The sequence below is a fragment of the Oncorhynchus nerka genome, linkage group LG22 (assembly GCF_034236695.1).
Source record: "Oncorhynchus nerka isolate Pitt River linkage group LG22, Oner_Uvic_2.0, whole genome shotgun sequence".
Classification (NCBI taxonomy): Eukaryota; Metazoa; Chordata; class Actinopteri; order Salmoniformes; family Salmonidae; genus Oncorhynchus; species Oncorhynchus nerka.
The window spans coordinates 91937785-91956420 of record NC_088417.1 but is presented as its reverse complement, the minus strand read 5'-3'; the positions used below and the strand labels follow the sequence as shown (position 1 = coordinate 91956420).

The following is an 18636-nucleotide window of genomic DNA, read 5'->3' as shown; positions in this document are numbered from 1 at the left end:
ACTATTAACATTAAACAAGTCGCTCTGGATAAGAGCGTCTGCTAAATGACTTAAATGTAAATGTAAATGTAATCTAGACTCCATAACCCATCACTATTAACATAACACAACATTATCTAGACTCCATAACCCAACACTATTAACACAACATTATCTAGACTCCATAACCCAACACTATTAACATAACACAACATTATCTAGAATCCATAACCCAACACTATTAACATAACATTATCTAGACTCCATAACCCAACACTATTAACATAACACAACATTATCTAGAATCCATAACCCAACACTATTAACATTAAACAACAATATCGCAATTCACAAAGTTGGAGGAAAACGGAAAGGAAAAAGCATGTTTGAAAAACCCCAGAAACTTGCACCGGCATCAAAAGTCAGCGAAACCCAACATTATCTACGCTACTGTGCCTTCGGAAAGTATTCAGACCCCTTGACTTTTCCAACATTTTGTTGTGTGACAGATTTAATCTCAAATGGATGAAATAAGTAAATAAATCTCAGCAATCTACACATAATACCCCATAATGACACAGCCCAATTTTTATTTTTTACATCTTAGCAAACAGAAATACCTTATTTACCTAAGTATTCAGACCCCTTCCTATGAGACTTGAAATTGAGCTCAGGTGCATCCTATTTTCATTGATCATACTTGATGTCCACCTGTGGTAAATTCAATTGATTGGACATGATTCTGAAAGGCACACAACTGTCTATACAAGGTCCCACAGTTGACAGTGCATGTCAGAGCAAAAACCAAGCCATGAGGTTGAAGGAATTGTCCGTAGAGCTCCGAGGCAGGATTGTGTCGAGGCACAGATCTGGAGAAGGGTACCAAAACAATGTCTGCAGCATTGACGGTCCCCAAGAACACAGTGGCCTCCATTCTTAAATGGAAGAAGTTTGGAACCACCAAAACTATCCCTAGAGCTGGCCGCCCAGCCAAACTGAGCAATCGGAGGAGAAGGGCCTTGGTCAGGGAGGTGACCAAGAACCCGATGGTCACTCTGACAGAGCTCCAGAGTTCCTCTGTGGAGATGGGAGAAACTTCCAGAAGGGCAATCATCTCTGCAGCACCAATCAGGCCTTTATGGCCAGACATGACAGTCCGCTTGGAGTTTGCCAAAAGGCACCTAAAGACTATCAGACCATGAGAAACAAGATTCTCTGGTCTGATGAAACCAAGATTGAACTCTTTGGCCTGAATGTCAAGCGTCATGTCGGAAGAAAACCTGGCACCATCCCCACGATGAAGCGTGGTGGCAGTATCATGCTGTGGGGATGTTTTTCAGTGGCAAGGATTGGGAGACTAGTCAGGCAAAGATGAACGGAGCAAAGTACAGAGAGATCCTTGATGAAAACCTGCTCCAGAACACTCAGGGCTTCAAATTGGGGCGAAGCTTCACCTTCCAAAAGGACAACAACCCTAAGCACACAACCAAGACAACGCAGGAGTGGCTTCGGGAAAAGTCTCTGATTGTCCTTCAGTGGCCCAGCCAGAGCTCGGACCTGAACCTGATCGAACATCTCTGGATAGACCTGAAAATAGCTGTGCAGCAACGCACCCCATCCAACCTGACAGAGCTTGAGAGGATCTGCAGAGAAGATTGGGAGAAACTCCCCAAATTCAGGTGTGCCAAGCTTGTAGCGTCGACTCGATGCCAAGACGCCTCGATGCTGTAATCACTGCCAAAGGTGCTTCAACAAAGTACTGAGTAAAGGGTCTAAATACTTATGTAAATATGATATTTCTGTTTTTTGTTTGTAATAAATTTGCAACAGTTTCTATAAACCTTTTTAAATTATTATTATGGGGTATTGTGTGTAGATGGAGGAGAGAAAAATAATGTAATCCATTTTAGAATAAGGCTGTAACGTAACAAAATGTGGGAAAAGTCAAGGGGTCTGAACATTCCAAAGGCACTGTAAAAAAAATTATTTAACTAGGAAAGTCATTTAAGAACAAATTCTTATTTTCATTGTCGGCCTAGAAACAGTGGGTTAACTGCCTTGTTCAGGGGCAGAATGACAGATTTTGTACCTTGTCAGCTCGGGGAGCCGATCTTGCAACCTTTCAGTTACTAGTCCGATGCTCTAACCACTAGGCTACCTGCCGCGTACATAACCCAACATTGTCTAGACTGCATAACCCAACATTATCAACATACCCCGACATTATCTGACTTCACAAAGCTGTATGTTGGTGGAAACACAAATGGAAAAACATGCCTGGCTGCTGACCTGTCTGTGACATTAGCCGGAGTTAGACTGTAGATATTCAGTCAGGACAGGACCCTAGCTGTTCCACATTCAGGGTTCATCACAGGTCAGACCTACTCATTAACCCAGATGCACTAATCAAAGAGCTGCAGGGTCTCTGTGATGTGAAAGTGGGGAGTTCAAACTCAATGAGTTTTCTACTGCAGAGCAGCTAAATGCACACACATTACCCCCTTAAACAAGTCATTTCCATAGTTGTAACTGGGAAAGTCAACAACAACAAAAAAATCACTTTTTGATGGTTTGAAAGGTTTTGTTTATGTGCCATCATATCAGTTCATGTATACATACAGAACCAGTCGAAAGTTTGGACACACCTACTCATTCAAGAGTTTTTCTTAATTTGTACTTTTTTCTACATTGTAGACTAATAGTGAAGACATCAAAACTATGAAATAACACATATGGAATCATGTAGTAACCAAAAAAGTGTTAAACAATCGAAATAATATATTTTAGTTTGTTCAAAGTAACCACCCTTTGCCTTCATGACAGCTTTGCACACTCTTGGCATTCTCTCAACCAGCTTAATGAGGTAGTCACCTGGAATACATTTCGATTAACAAGTGTGCCTTGTTAAAAGTACATTTGTGGAATTTCTTACTTTTTCATGCGTTTGAGCCAATCAGTTGTGCTGTGACAAGGTAGGGGTGTGCAAAGCTGTCATCAAGGCAAAGGGTGGCTACTTTGAATAATCTCAAATATAAAATATATTTTGAGTTGTTTAGCACTTGTTTGGTTACTACATGATTCCATATGTGTTATTTCATAGTTTTGATTTCTTCACTATTCATCTACAATGTAGAAAATAGTAAAGAAATAAAGAAAAACCCTGGAATGAGAAGGTGTGCCCAATTGATTTGTATGTCATGTACTCAACAATCCACATGTGTGAGCACTGACTGCACCGTATTTACATATTTATATGGTTTGGTTTGTACCCACTTGTATTTATTTTAGTTTCAATGAAATAAACAGATAATGTGCTTTTTATTTTGCATCGGTATCAATGTGTTGGCTATCGTTCCTAGCATACCAACTACCACATAGCAGAGAGGTCAGGTAACTACTAGTGGAGAGAGTCCTGGAGAATCTCTCGCCTGCTCTCGTTCTCTGTCTCCAACACCCCTCCCCCCCAGTTCCCATGATGTTACTCTTCCCTCCCTAGCTGATCTTTACCTGAATCACTCCACTCTCCTCTCTCTGCAGTTTGAATCAATTCACTAATGCTCCATTGGCTAGCGACCTAGGTCACTAGCACTCCATTGGCTAGCGGCCCGGGTCACTAACAGTCCATTCACTAGCGGCCCGGATCACTAGAGCTTCATGGGCTAGTGGCCCGGGTCACTAGTGCTCCATTGGCTACCGGCCGGCTCGCCATTGGCTAGCGGCCCGGGTCACTAGCTCTCCATTGGCTAGCGGCTTGTGTCACTAACACTCCATTGGCTAGCGGCTGGCTCACTCGCTCTCCATTGGCTATCGGCACTGGGTTGTGTTAACCAGCAGACGGCCAGTCCTGCCTCCTGTGTGCGGTCCAGGATTTTCCCATGGGAGCGGCCTGAGGAGAGCGGGACTCTGTCAGTCTAAGAAAAGTCTCTCTCCCACCACCTCCCACCTTTCCTCTCCCTTTTCACTCGCTAGCCCTCTGCCTTTCTCCTCTCTAGCCTTTTCTCCACCACCTCTCCTTTCACACACAGTATCACATTCTTAATACCCTTATTGTCACAACAACGAACATTCTCTTTGTCCCCAAAAAGTGTGAGATACCCAGACTTGTAAGAAGAGTATAGAGAGCTGGGTTACAAGTGTATCTTAGCAACACTCATGAAACATTTGACACATTTGTTGTGTTTATGTGTGGACAACATGTATGTATTTTTTAAGTACCATTTTATGGTAGTGTGTGTGTGTAGAGAGGGAATGGTGTGTGTGATGAGGATGGTGTCTATTTGTGTCAGAACGGTGTGTGTGAATTTGTGTCAGAACGGTGTGTGTGTGTGGACAGTGTGTGTGTATTTGTGTCAGAATTGTGTGTGTGTTTGTGAGGGCTGTGTGTCTGTGTGTGTGTGTGTGGGAGGACGGTGTGTTTGTGTCTGTGTGTTGTGTCTGTGTAACAAACGTGGATGGAAGGAATGAAAACAGCACATGGATAAGCTGGGAGAGTTACGGGAGCAGGTTCTGACTTGCTCAACCATGGGAAACTTTGAGCTGAGTAAATAGTGACTGTTTTCCTGGCTGAAATGCTGGTGTGTGTGTGTGAGTGAATGAGAGATCAGCCAAGGTAGAATACTGAGGGCGTGAGAGCGACGTCTCCATTCAGAGGTTAACACCTGTGTCACTCCCACACCTCAATGGACTACACTGCAGTCTCTACAATCACATCGCTTATATCCCTTTTCCCACCAACTGTTTTCCTACTTTTCTTTATATCTGAAAGGTTTTGTCAGTATCAAAGCAGAAACTTTTATTTCCTCCAAATGACTAGTAATTTCAGTAAAGTTCTGACTACGGCTTAGTATGAAAAGTAGCCGTAATGCTGAGGCTGCATTGACACGGACTACACTCTTAATCTCTTGATGTTTGCTAGGCAGCGCCTGTTACTACCATCTTCCTGGCAGTTCTAAACTTTGCAAGGCATGGTTTTCTCAAACACAACTAGATGGATCCATGAAGAATTAATGTGGGAATGAATAGCACTGAATGACGAAAATATTGGAACAAAGTAGGCTAATGTATCCACATCACCAACAAACTATCATGGTCGTGAAGATGGCACGATAATGCCTATGCCCCCTCAGAAGACTGAAAAGATTTGTCATGAGTCCTCAGATCCTCAAAAAGTTCAACAGCTGCACCATCGAGAGCATCCTGACTGGTTGCATCACCGACTGGTGTGGCAACTGCTCGGCATCCGACCACAAAGCACTACAGAGGGTAGTGCGTACGGCCCAGTACATCACTGGGGCAGAGCTCCCTGCCATCCGGGACCTCTATACCAGGCGGTGTCAGAGGAAGGCCCTAAAGTCACAGACTGTTCTCTCTTCTACCACACAGCAAGCAGTACTGGAATGCTAAATCAATGTCCAAAAGACTTCTTAACAGCTTCTACCCCCAAGCCATGAGACTGCTGAACAGTTAATCAGATGGCCACCCAGACTATTTACATTGACCCCTTTTTTACACTGCTGCTACTCTATATATAGTCACTAATAACTCAACCTACATGTACATATGACCTCAATTATCTCAACTAACCTGTACCCACGCACATTGAATGTATACCGGTACTCACTGTATATAGCCCCGTTATTGTTATTTTATTGTAACTTTTTTAAAACTTTAGATCATTTCTTACTCTGCATTGTTGGTTTAGGACTTGTAAGTAAGCACTTCACTAAGGTTGTATTTGGCGCATGTGACAAATACATTTTTTATTGGATTTAATGCAATTGAATGCATGTATCAAATTGTTGCTTACTGAAAGTCCCAAAGTGGTCCAATCGTTGTAATACAATAGCCTATCCGCGTGTGGTCAACTAGACTATCATTTCAGCACCCTTTTGATTGGGTCAGCGCTGCTTTGAGACCAGCGTTGGGACTCATCTTGATAAATCAGTTTTCATTGAATCTCCATTTGGATATTGGGTAGACTACAATTAGGCTGTGGACATGTTAGCTAAGTTCAGCTGAATGCTGCTCATTATCATCTTGTCTGGTTGACTCATTTATTAGTAGTGATCAGAACATTTGGCCAGGATGTTATGTAGTTTAACAAGGGGATTATTTGGCTCTTCGGTCGTTTAGTAGCCAAGGCTTACTCCCGATCAAAATCCTGTGACTTCACTGACTTGTCTGATAATCAATCAATGTGATTTTGTTTCACTGAATCTGTCTGTATAGGCTATTTGGTTCATCTGTTTCTGGCTGTGCAAATAAGTGGAGCCGGTATGGCAAAACTATTAATTTGCTCATCTATCACTGATCATAAACATTTAGTATGCAACAATTTAGCCTAAATCAAAAGTAGGCCTTTCATTTTGATCGATCTCATGTAGGCAACTCTAAAAGCCAGAGGTTGTGAAATACGAGCACGAGACATGCTTTTGAAAATAAAGATTGCTATTATTTTCTATCGGTGTCATGATGAAAATCAGACCCTATGCCTGCTCCCTAACATAGTGGAGTGAGGGTAGGAAAGAGATGAAACATGGGTCAAAAAAACAAACATGGGCTTGGGCTCGATTTCAAAATATCTATAATATATAACGTTTCCACACGTTCCTGTGATACAAGTTGTATAGGAAGAATTGATTGTATTTTATTCTGTTATATTCCACTATAGTTTTACTATAATGTACACTGAGTATTCCAAACATTAGGAATACTAATATTGAGTTGCACCCCCCTTTGTGCCCTCAGAATAGCCTCAATTCGTCTGGGAACGGACTCTACAAGTTATCAAAAGCGTTCCACAGGGATGCTGGCTCATGTTGACTCCAATGCTTCCCACAGTTGTGTCAAGTTGTTTGGATGTCTTTTGGGTGGTGGACCATTCTTGATACATACAGGAAACTGTTGAGCGTGAAAAACCCAGCACCGTTGCAGTTCTTGACCCAATCAAACCGGTGTGACTGGCACCTACTACCATACCCGTTCAAAGACACTTAAATCTTTTGTCTTGCACCTTTACCCTCTGAATGGCACACACACACACAATCCATGTCTCAATTGTCTCCAGGATTTAAAATCATTCTTTAACCTGGCGCCTCCCCTTCATCTACACTGAATTGAAGTGGATTTAACAAGTGACCTCAATAAGGGATCATGGCTTTCACCTGCTTTCGCCTGGTCATTCTGTCATGGAAAGTGCAGGTGTTCTTCATATTTTGTCCAATCAGTGTACAGTCATGGCCAAAGGTTTTGAGAATGACACAAATATACATTTTCACGAAGTCTGCTGCCTCAGTTTGTATGATGGCAGTTTGCATTTACTCCAGAATGATATGAAGAGTGATCAGATGAATTGCAATTAATTGCAAAGTCCCTCTTTGCCATGAAAATGAACTGAATCCCCAAAAACATTTCCACTGCATTTCAGCCCTGCCACAAAAGGACCAGCTGACATCATGTCAGTGATTCTCTCGTTAACACAAGTGTGAGTGTTGACGAGGACAAGGCTGGAGATCACTATGTCATGCTGATTGAGTTTGAATAACAGACTGGAAGCTTCAAAAGGAGGGTGGTGCTTGGAATCATTGTTCTTCCTCTGTCAACCATGGTCATCTGCAAGGAAACATGTGCCGTCATCATTGCTTTGCACAAAAAGGGCTTCACAGGCAAGGATATTGCTGCCAGTAAGATTGTACCTAAATCAACCATTTATCGGATCATCAAGAACTTCAAGGAGAGCAGTTCAATTATTGTTAAGAAGGCTTCAGGGCGCCCAAGAAAGTCCAGCACGCGCCAGGAACATCTCCTAAAGTTGATTCAGCTGCGGGATCGGGGCACCACCAGTACAGAGCTTACTCAGGAATGGCAGCAGGCAGGTGTGAGTGCATCTGCACGCACAGTGAGGAGAATACTTTGAGGATGGCTTGGTGTCAAGAAGGGCAGCAAAGAAGCCACTTCTCTCCAGGAAAAACATCAGGGACAGACTGATATTCTGCAAAAGTTACAGGGATTGGACTGCTGAGGACTGGGGTAAAGTCATTTTCTCTGATGAATCCCCTTTCTGTTTGTTTGGGGCATCCGGAAAAAAGCTTGTCCAGAGAAGACAAGGTGAGCGCTACCATCAGTCCTGTGTCATGTCAACAGTGGAGCATCCTGAGACCATTCATGTGTGGGGTTGCTTCTCAGCCAAGGGAGTGGGCTCACTCACACTTTTGCCTAAGAACACAGCCATGAATAAAGAATGGTACCAACACATCCTCCGAGAGCAACTTCTCCCAACCATCCAGGAACAGTTTGGTGATGAACAATGCCTTTTCCAGCATGATGGAGCACCTTGCCACAATGCAAAAGTGATAACTAAGTGGCTCAGCAAACAAAACATTGATATTTTAGGTCCATGGCCAGGAAACTCCCCAGACCTTAATCCCATTGAGAACTTGTGCTCAATCCTCAAGAGGCGGGTGGACAAACAAAACCCCACAAATTCTGACAAACTCCAAGCATTGATTATGCAAGAATGGGCTGCCATCAGTTAGGATGTGGCCCAGAAGTTAATTGACAGCATGCCAGGGCAGATTGCAAAAAGAAGAAGTCTTGAAAAAGAACGGTCAACACTGCAAATATTGACTCTTTGCATCAACTTCATGTAATTGTCAACAAAAGCCTTTGACACTCATGAAATGCTTGTAATTATACTTCAGTATTCCATAGTGACATCTGACAAAAGTATCTAAAGACACCGAAGCAGCAAACTTGGTGAAAATTAATATTTGTGTCATTCTCAAAACTTTGGCCATGACTGTATATGTGTGTTGACTGTGATCGGGTAGGTGTGTCTAGTCTGTTTATGAACAAAATAACAAACTATTGATTTAATTTGGATGGTGCAGCAACGGCTACACAGACCCGTAACATTGTCCTAATTAAACGCAAAATATGCTATTCTATTCTTTTGAAAATACATTTTATTAGTCTCAATGTTTCTTAGGACCTACCTAAAATATATTAATAATGGATTTATTGTTGATGGTGTATGTTTATTAAAATAGACGCCCACCACTTCTACCACTCATCCCAGAGATTTTATTTAACATTTCTATAACTAGGCAAGTCAGTTAAAAACAAATTATTATTTTACAATGACTGTCTACCCCGGCCAAACCCTAACCCGGACAATGCTGGGCCAATTGTGCACCGCCTTATGGGACTCCCAATCACGGCCGGTTGTGATACAGCCTGGGATCGAACCAGAGTCTGTAGTGACACTGAGATGCAGTGCCTTAGACCGCTGCACCACTCGGGAGCCCAAAATACAGTGAGTCCTATGAGAAAGGAGTATTAGCAATAGACAGAATAGGATCATGATTAGTCCAGAAAATGATCAAACTCATATCATTTTAATTTGACCTTAATTTAACTAGGCAAGTCAGTTGAGAACAAATTCTTATTTACAATGACTGCTTAGGAACAGTGGGTTAACTGCCTGTTCAGGGGCAGAATGACCGATGTTTACCTTGTCAGCTCGGGGATTCTATCTAGCAACCTTTTGGTTACTGGCCCAGTGCTCTAACCACTAGGCTACCTGCCGCTCCGGTATAAGGCACTTCATCTCAGTTCGAGAGGGGTCACTACAGACCCTGGTTCGATCCCGGGCTGTATCACAACCGGCCGTGATTGGGAGTCCCATAGGGTGGCGCACATTTGGTCCAGCGTCGTCCAAGTTAGGGTTTGGCTGGGGTAGGCAGTCATTGTAAATAATAATAATTTCTTAACTGACTTGCTTAGTTAAATAAAGGCTAAATAAATAGACCGCTGCGCCACCTGGGAGCCCATCATATCATTTACACACGTTATACACATTCATGTTATTAAGGTGTTGTGCACCGCCTTATAGTTAGATCTGTCCACAGAGGACAGGAACTGAGCTGGCTGGTATTCATTAGGCACCAAGCCGGGGAGGGAATACCTGAACTTTTGCAATGAAAAACGCTCATTTTCATTTTCGTTGCTCCACTTTCCCCTAATGAATACAACCCTGTTTTCACTCTACTGACTGTCTGTTGATTTACAGCCCCCTTCTTTAAGTGGTGTTGTTGTACAGGGGTGGAGTTCAGGTGTATGTACAGGGCGTTTAGCACCAGTGTGCTGCTAGGTGGGTTGGAGACAGGAGAACTAGAGAACACAAAAGCACCAAGGACGTGTGAATTCTACCCAGGCGTCAACGCTGTCTCCACAGTTCCTCTCCGTCCCCTGGGTGGGGTGGGGGGTGAGGTGTGTGTGTGAGAGAATGGGCTGTGGGGTAGACACTGGTTGACTCTCGTCTGGTGTGTGGGTGCTGCGGAAATGCCTGATGGTCTTCACAACATCACATGAAATGCCTTACCTTGGAGAGGAAGGTTTACACAGGCTTTCTTTTTGGCTAGCAGATGTTTTTATTCAAAGTGACTTACAGTTGACACAGCTACATTTATTCAGTACATGTGGTGTTGCCAGCTCCATGCTTCATTCATGTCTCTTGTGAATACCATGCCAACGTCATACAGTAGATAAATATGGACTTTTCTTTCTGTATTTCAAGGTGTGTTGGAGGGCTGGGCGTGTAATGTCGTCCACATGCCTCCGATCCGAAACAGTTTGGAACAGTTCTTGCATTATATTGTGACTAAATTGTATGATGTTTTATTTAGTTTTGGTGTTCGTTAAGTGTTTGTGCTGTACCAAACAGCTTAGTTAGATGTCAAATTGCGCGACCTATTTTTATATTTAACCTTTATTTAACTAGGCAGGTTAGTTAAGAACAAATTCTTATTTACAATGATGGCCTAGGAACAGTGTGTTAACTGCCTTGTTCAGGGGCAGAATGACACATTTTTACCTTGTCAGCTTGGGGATTCGATCTAGCAACCTTTCGGTTACTGGCCCAAAGCTCTAACCACTAAGCTACCTGCCGACTAAGATCTCTGCAAAAACATCACAATTAATGACAGATTTCTTGAGCTATCTTAGATTCATTCTGACTTTTGAGGAAGTGTATATTGGCTACGGAGTCTCAAAATGGACAAACTATTGAAGCTAAGGTCTTTTAAGGGAGTATGATCGAAACACTCGTTTGGTTTGCTAGAACACTCATTGGGTTCTCGGCTAGGCGTCAGCCGAACCGAAGCATGCGGAAGCCTTAACAGTGACCAGTATCTTTTGTATTTCAAGGTGTGTAACAGTGACCAGTACCTGAAGATGCCTAGAGAAAACATGACACGCCTGCTGAAGGAGAGAGGTACGTTCCCTGTCCCTTCCTCACACACCTTTTGGTTTCAAAGGTGAGACATTTAATTTAGTAAAGTAAATGAATGGAGTTCCTATGGGACAAATATTTTCTATTCAGTGAGTTTTCTATTCCTCTCTGCAGGGTTTCTACAACAACAGCAGCAGGCTCCTGTTCCACCAGAGGGTGAAACCTGGGACGACCCCCCTTCCCCGGCCCCATTCCTGGCCCCAGGTGCCCCCAGGTACTCACCTCATTGTCGCTGGGCCCCTCTGTCAGACCTGGACTCCTCCACCCTCACCTTCCCTAGGGGAGCGGTGGTACAGCTGCACACCGTGCCCCCCGGCCTGCTACCCAGGATACCCTTCTTCTTTATCTGCACCGGCTGTGGCAAGATCTTCTGGGAGGGCTCCCACTTCAGCAGGGTCTTGTCACAGTTTCAGGAAGTGTTGTGTATCACTGAGGATACTGAAGATACTCTGAGTTTTTCAACCCAACAGGACCGACCCCTAACCTCTGACCGCTAATCTCTGTCCATCTTGCAGGGAACAAAAAGGCTGCTGACGGAACTAAGCCTACTGTACTGATTACTGTCTTCACACACCTATTTTGGTGCTTTTCCATTTCGTCAAACTTTATCTTCCTAGTTTACTACGTCCCGTTTTACAGACTGTTATGTTATTACAATGGAATTAACACAAATTTGACCTTCAAATTTCCTTCAGTTTTGAAGCCATATGTTATTATGAGTTGAAAGACTGGTTTGTCTTTTTATGTGTGAATGGATCTGGTTATGTCTGCGGTCTACTGTCTAGGAAGCTTTTTTACGAGTATATGTTTTATGAAGACACAGTACCAGTCAAAAGTTTAGACACATCTACTCATTCAAGTTTTTTTTTTTTTCTACATTGTAGAATAATAGTGAAGACCTCAAAACTATGAAATAACACATATGGAATCATGTAGTAACCATAAAAGTGTTAAACAAATAAAAATATATTTTAGATTTAAGATTCTTCAAAGTAGCCATCCTTTGTCTTGATAACAGCTTTGCACAGTTTTGGTATTCTCTCAACCAGCTTCATGAGGAATGCTTTTCCAACCGTCTTGAAGGAGTTCCCACATTCTGAGCACTTGTTGGCTGCTTTTCCTTCACTCTGCGGTCCAACTTATCCCAAACCATCTCATTTGGGTTGAGGTCGGGTGATTGGAGGCCAGGTCATCTGATGCAGCACTCCCATCACTCTCCTTGGTTACTAAAGATTCCATATGTGTTATTTAATAGTTTTGATGTCTTCTATTATTCTACATTGTAGAAAATAGTTAAAAAAATAAAAACCCTGGAATGAGTAGGTGTTCTAAAACTTAACTGGTACGGTATATGTTCTTCATCTTAAACTCGGTTTGATTTTAACTACTTTTCCATAAGTGACAAGGGGCTTCATGCTATTCTATATTCTGTGAATCCTGTCTTTTATTGTTGATTATGAAATAAGTTGTTTTATAAAAAGGTAACTCTCGTTATCACTGATGGCGTTCCGTATTTCTGTCAATTATTTATTTCATCCTTATCTTAGGATAGGCTTCAACCAGCCTGAGATGAGGTTAGTTTGTTTTCTTACTTTTCTTGAATTATTAGCATAACGTTTTGGATGTCTATGGCTATTATGTGCTGATCTTATTGCTCTAGTTCAACAGGAGGTCTTCATTGACTTTTAGGCAATCTAAAGGCAATCTAAAGACTATTACTCACCTAAGATGTCTGGAGGCACTTCTCATATTGGATGGTGATAGTGGTTTACTTGACTTCACCTCTGGGACTGGTGGTGTAACGTGACCCACCGCTCACCTCTGGGACTGGTGGTGTAACGTGACCCACCTCTGGGACTGGTGGTGTAACGTGACCCACCTCTGGGACTGGTGGTGTAACGTGACCCACCTCTGGGACTGGTGGTGTAATGTGACCCACCTCTGGGACTGGTGGTGTAATGTGACCCACCTCTGGGACTGGTGGTGTAACGTGACCCACCTCTGGGACTGGTGGTGTAACGTGACCCACCGCTCACCTCTGGGACTGGTGGTGTAATGTGACCCACCTCTGGGACTGGTGGTGTAGCGTGACCCACCTCTGGGACTGGTGGTGTAATGTGACCCACCGCTCACCTCTGGGACTGGTGGTGTAACGTGACCCACCTCTGGGACTGGTTGTGTAACGTGACCGACCGCTCACCTCTGGGACTGGTGATGTAACGTGACCCACCGCTCACCTCTGGGACTGGTGGTGTAATGTGACCCACCTCTGGGACTGGTGGTGTAATGTGACCCACCTCTGGGACTGGTGGTGTAGCGTGACCCACCTCTGGGACTGGTGGTGTAGCGTGACCCACCGCTCAAGGTCACCTGGTAACTCAAACCGTCCCCTGGCCCCCTTTCTGTTTCAGTCCCTGGTCAACAGAGGTGTGAGCTGCTTTATCCTCTATCCATCCATGCTAAACAAATGAACACAAAAGGACCAAACGTCAAGATAATAAAGGCTTTTGTTGCTTCAGTTGACGGTTACGGTACTTTGTTTTGTCAGGTAAAAGTGCTTCTCTGTACATCAACTGTTCTTCTGTGACAGTAGTTCATCAACTGTCAGTCAGAGCAGGTTAAAGGTTAAAGCAACATAAGGAAGAATATTAGAATACACCAGGTGCAATTTGTTTTTTTTCTCTTGTCAGTCACAGTCACTCACAGTCACTCAATTAGCCATGTCAGCGAAGCATTTGTAGATTGGTTGTTAGTCTAGCCAGCTATCTAAACTTTTAGAAATCATGGCCCAATACTGAACCGTCTCCCAGTCCCTGCAGCTGAAAAACATCCCCACAGCATGATGCTGCCACCACCATGCTTCATTGTAGGGATGGTGCCAGGTTTCCTCCAGACGTGACGCTTGGCATTCACGCCAAAGAGTTTAATCTTGGTTTCATCAGACCAGAGAATCTTGTTTCTCATGGTCTGAGAGTCTTTAGATGATTTTGGCAAACTCCAAGTGGCTGCCATGTGCTTTTTTACTGAGGAGTGGCTTCCGTCTGGCCACTCTACCATAGAAGCCTGATTGGTGGAGTGCTGCTGAGATGGTTGTCCTTCTGGAAGGACCTCATGGCTTGGTTTTTGCTCTGACATGCTCTGTCAACTGTGGGACCTTATATAGACAGGTGTGTGCCTTTCCAAATCATGTCTAATCTATTTAATTTACAACAGGTGGACTCCAATCAAGTTGTAGAAACATCTCAAGGATGATCAATGAAAACAGGATGCATCTGAGCTCAATGTTGAGTCTCATAGCAAAGGGGCTGAATACTTGTGTAAATAGGTCCAGTACATCACTGGGACCAAGCTCCCTGCCATCTAGGACCTCTATACCAGGCGGTGGGAAAAGAAGGCCCAGAAAATTGTTAAAGACCCCAACCACCCAAGTCATAGACTATTTTCTCTACTGCCGCATGGCAAGAGGTACTGGGGCATAAAGTCTGACACCAACAGGCTCTTGAACAGCTTCTACCGACAAGCAATACGACTACTAAATAGCTAACCAAGTAGCTACACAGACTGAGTTTACCTTGTACCTTTTATTTCAATTGTTTCACTGTCTCTATGCACACTCACAGGGCCATACACACACTGACACTCCAACACACAAACACACAGTCCATAATTTGCTTACACACACATAATATGAACATACATTTATACTGAGTCTTCATCCACTCACATACAAGCTGCTTATATCCTGTTGCCTAGTCCCCTTATCTCCACTGCAGTATCCCTGCACATTGTAAATATGGCATTGGAACGGACTTTACAAATATATTTCCTGTATATAGTATGCTTACTAATTTCATATTTATTTAAATGTATTTTCTTTTTTCTTTTAATACATTATTATTGATTATTGCATTGTTGGGTTTTGAGATTGCAAGAAAGGCATTTCACTGTACTTGTGCATGTGACATTAAAACTTGAAACTGTTGCTTGGAAATTTGCCCGAAAAATGTGATCTCTCTGTATGGCTGGGGGAGCCTCCGTCTGTAGAGAGAGAAAAAATGATTTAGGTCAATTCGCGTTTTGTTGCAAGGGGAAAGAAGACTGGATAATCTATCATCTAAAACGGAAGTGCATGGTGCGTTCTTATGGTTTCCCCGAAGTGTTCTGTGCTCCATTCAATCTACATCTAACTTTGAAGGTATAATTTTGTTTAAACATGTTTCAATGAACCCTGAATAGTAGGTTAGTATTTGAAGTATTTAGCACCACTATTTTTTTCTCCAGCCCTCCTGAAATAAACTGCCCCGCCTGGCAGTCCCTGTCCGGTTGCAGGGTCTATCTATCCCTGGCCGCGCTGCGTATAGAAAGAAGCTGCCTGCTCGCAGTTTTTTGCTGCACTGTTATTTGATCCTCGCTCTTTCTTTGCTGGGAAGAAAAACTCGCCTCTTTCCCACGCTCCTTAAACACGTGGTGCTGTAATGAATTGGCTTCTGAAGCCCCTCCCTCCATTGAACCGTCACAGCCCGCTCCACAGAATCCCTGTGCTCTGAGTCAGTGGCGGTTAGGGGCTCCTCCCGTCCTGTCTGTTCTGTCGCCCCGGCGCCAAACCTTACATGACGGCCTGACTCTCTTCGGTTTCTACACATAATATCAAGTCACGCTTGTGTGTTTTCTCTTCCGTAGATTATAAAAAAGTTTTTAAAAATATTGTTTATCAGAAATAGAAATAGGATAGCTCTGGTATTTATTTCACATAGCTTATTATATACCATTCAGTAACTGTCAATTTAGAAGTTTGAAAAGTAGGATACGCTACTAGGCTAATGTTGTTTTGACTGTTACGAATCGATACCCTCTTGAAATTACGGAGGGCCTCCAAATATGGGAGATTACCGTTGCGCTACCAGCACCAACACATTTGTCACATTCCTCTCACATGTTTGTTTATTGGTCATCCTATGGAGACCGCTGATTCTACTTTGCGTACGGATTGCACGTGGATTTGGGTAGGGTCAAATGCTAAATTTGGAATGATGGTGTGAGGTAAAATGTCAAAGATTCCTCTCCAATACCATGTAGACTACTAATAGAATAGTTATATACCTGTCTAAGCATTTTAGAGACAATGTTATATTACTCGTTTTTTGGCATCATGATGAAAACATTAATTTGCTTATTTAATTAAAACATGTATCCACAATTATTGTTTGAGTGCTTTCATTTGCTCCATATACAGAAAATCCCTTTATTTGTATTTTTATGACATACACAACATATCGTTGCTGTCTTTACAAAGGAGCATAATTACATCCACATGTTAAGGGTGTATTTTGGTTGTGTCGAGCAAATGTTTCAAGAGTCTGAATAAGAACACCATGTGGATAAAGCCACAGAAACCAGCTAAACAAAATCCGAATAAGACCAGTACGTTACGTCAGGAACTCTGACCAGACACCTTCCTTTGTCCAAAGGCTCCTGCAGGGTTCTGTGCAAATGTTTTCCAACTGGCCTGACACCGCTTTTTGATTAGTGGACAGATGTTCCTGAGATGTTTAGGATCTCTGCTGGCTAGTTTGGGGAGCTCTATGACTCTGGGCTATGGTTTAGTGTTGCCTAAAGATGCCTATATATGACATTAAATAATAATAAAATAGTCCTACACATCACATCACATTTTCCAAAAGGAGTATGTCAATGTTACTATTTTTGCCTGCATTTTGATATTCCTTCTGTCTCAACAAGAACCAAAGGTCTGCACTTATTGATATGTGATTTCAAAATGCACCTGGTTTCTCTCAGCTATGGTACAAATAAACGGAAACGTGTGCAGACTGATTAACACACACACCAGTAAATACCACGTAGGTGTATGATGAAACCATTCAACTGTGGCTTTTCCGTTATGTGAAGTTGTCAGCTAAATTGTTGTCATATTACATACATCATAGATTTACTAACATAGCCAGCAAAGTTATGAGTTTGTTTTGTTATTTTTTGTAGGCTACTATGTGCATTTACCTTTGTGGTGAGGCTGGTGGTGAGATAAAGTGGTCCTGCGTATCGGATGCACAGGCCTATGTTATTAATCAACAGACTGAGTCATCGCATACGTGCACCAAATGTACATTGGAGTGTACAGTGGAGTGTGTGGGAACCTGAGGACAAACGGAAACTGCTTAACTATGCAAAGACAGGGTGTTTCAAGTATCATACATCGGTCTATAGATAGGACTCCCAGGCTAGTGAAGCCTATACCAAACGGAGCAAAAGGTTCAATTTACCTTGTGTGGTTTCCAGGCCAGCAAGGCGCGACAACAATTTACAATCGCAGCCGTCCGGTTCCCACGGTAGCTATGCTGCGGCTGAACTAGGCTGATGCGTGCCATTCTATGCGCAACGTCACCTCTTTTCACTTGCAAAAGGAAGTCGCACGGGCTTTTGTTATTTGAAGTTCTATTGCTTCTTGTCACTTTAAAACAACTGGAATATCCGCAGATGACATTTAGATGGATTGTAAGCGCCAGAGAGGTGTCTCTCTTCGCGTTATTATATGGAGGGAGGCTATACCACTAGACTTGGGCTCGAGTTGTTTTACAGAAGTTTCAGTGGCCATTTGTTTTTCTCTGTCCAATGTATACATCGTTATTGCCAAAAGAACTAGACTGCATATGTTATCTATATTTGGCCACGTTATGTGTCCAGTATCAGATCTCTAGCGATCGGCAGTAGCACACAGTTTTATATTCTACACCACTGGTGACAATTACAATGTAATTTCATTGTTTCAGAAGAAGTTGGACATCGTTTTTGACATATAGTAGCAAACCACAACTCGGCTTTACTAGTTTTGTCGCGTTTAACGCCGAATGAGCCCTTTTTACAGTACAGTATTACTCCTTTGTTTTTTACATGAATATATATATATATATATGTTATTAATATAATATATAATATATATATATATATATGCTTGTGTGGTTGCACTATTCGTCCGTCGAAATACAACTTCAGATCCGAATAGTTTTTGCAACGTGCCCTATGACTCCATGCGCAATAGTCCCGTTAATCCCTTGGATCCGCTGCTCTCCTAAACAACATATAGCTTTTCTCTACATTTTTTCACGATGTCGTTTATGACTCCTTCAACACCATCCTCCCTTGAGTCACGTCTCTCATGCGAGGGAGTAAAATTGTCAATTTTATAGATGTTTTATTTTATAGATGCCATTTGTTTCCACGAGACCACGCCTTACTCTAAGGTTTCACACGTGTGGACCCTCCCCAAAACGGACCCAGTAGCCAATTACCTCGCTTCATTTCCGCCCATTTCACAAGAGTTGATTCTATGGAATACCATTGTCATGCAAATA

At 42.7% G+C, this 18636-nt stretch overlaps 1 protein-coding gene across 2 annotated transcripts in view; it reads left to right on the top strand.

The window, feature by feature from the left end:
- The window catches only part of exd3 (exonuclease 3'-5' domain containing 3), an 81480-nt gene extending 67693 nt beyond the window's left edge, over positions 1–13787 (top strand). Inside the window, exons 20-21 of one of the 2 annotated variants that reach the window (XM_029628551.2) lie at positions 11185–11251; positions 11384–13787. In XM_029628551.2, the coding sequence (XP_029484411.1) occupies positions 11185–11251; positions 11384–11766 (450 nt within the window). In that variant the 3' untranslated portion in view covers positions 11767–13787. Of the gene's footprint in view, positions 1–11184; positions 11295–11383 lie in introns of both variants that reach the window. The other variant, XM_065007578.1, reaches the window with a different exon arrangement.
- Positions 13788–18636: the final 4849 nt, after the last annotated feature.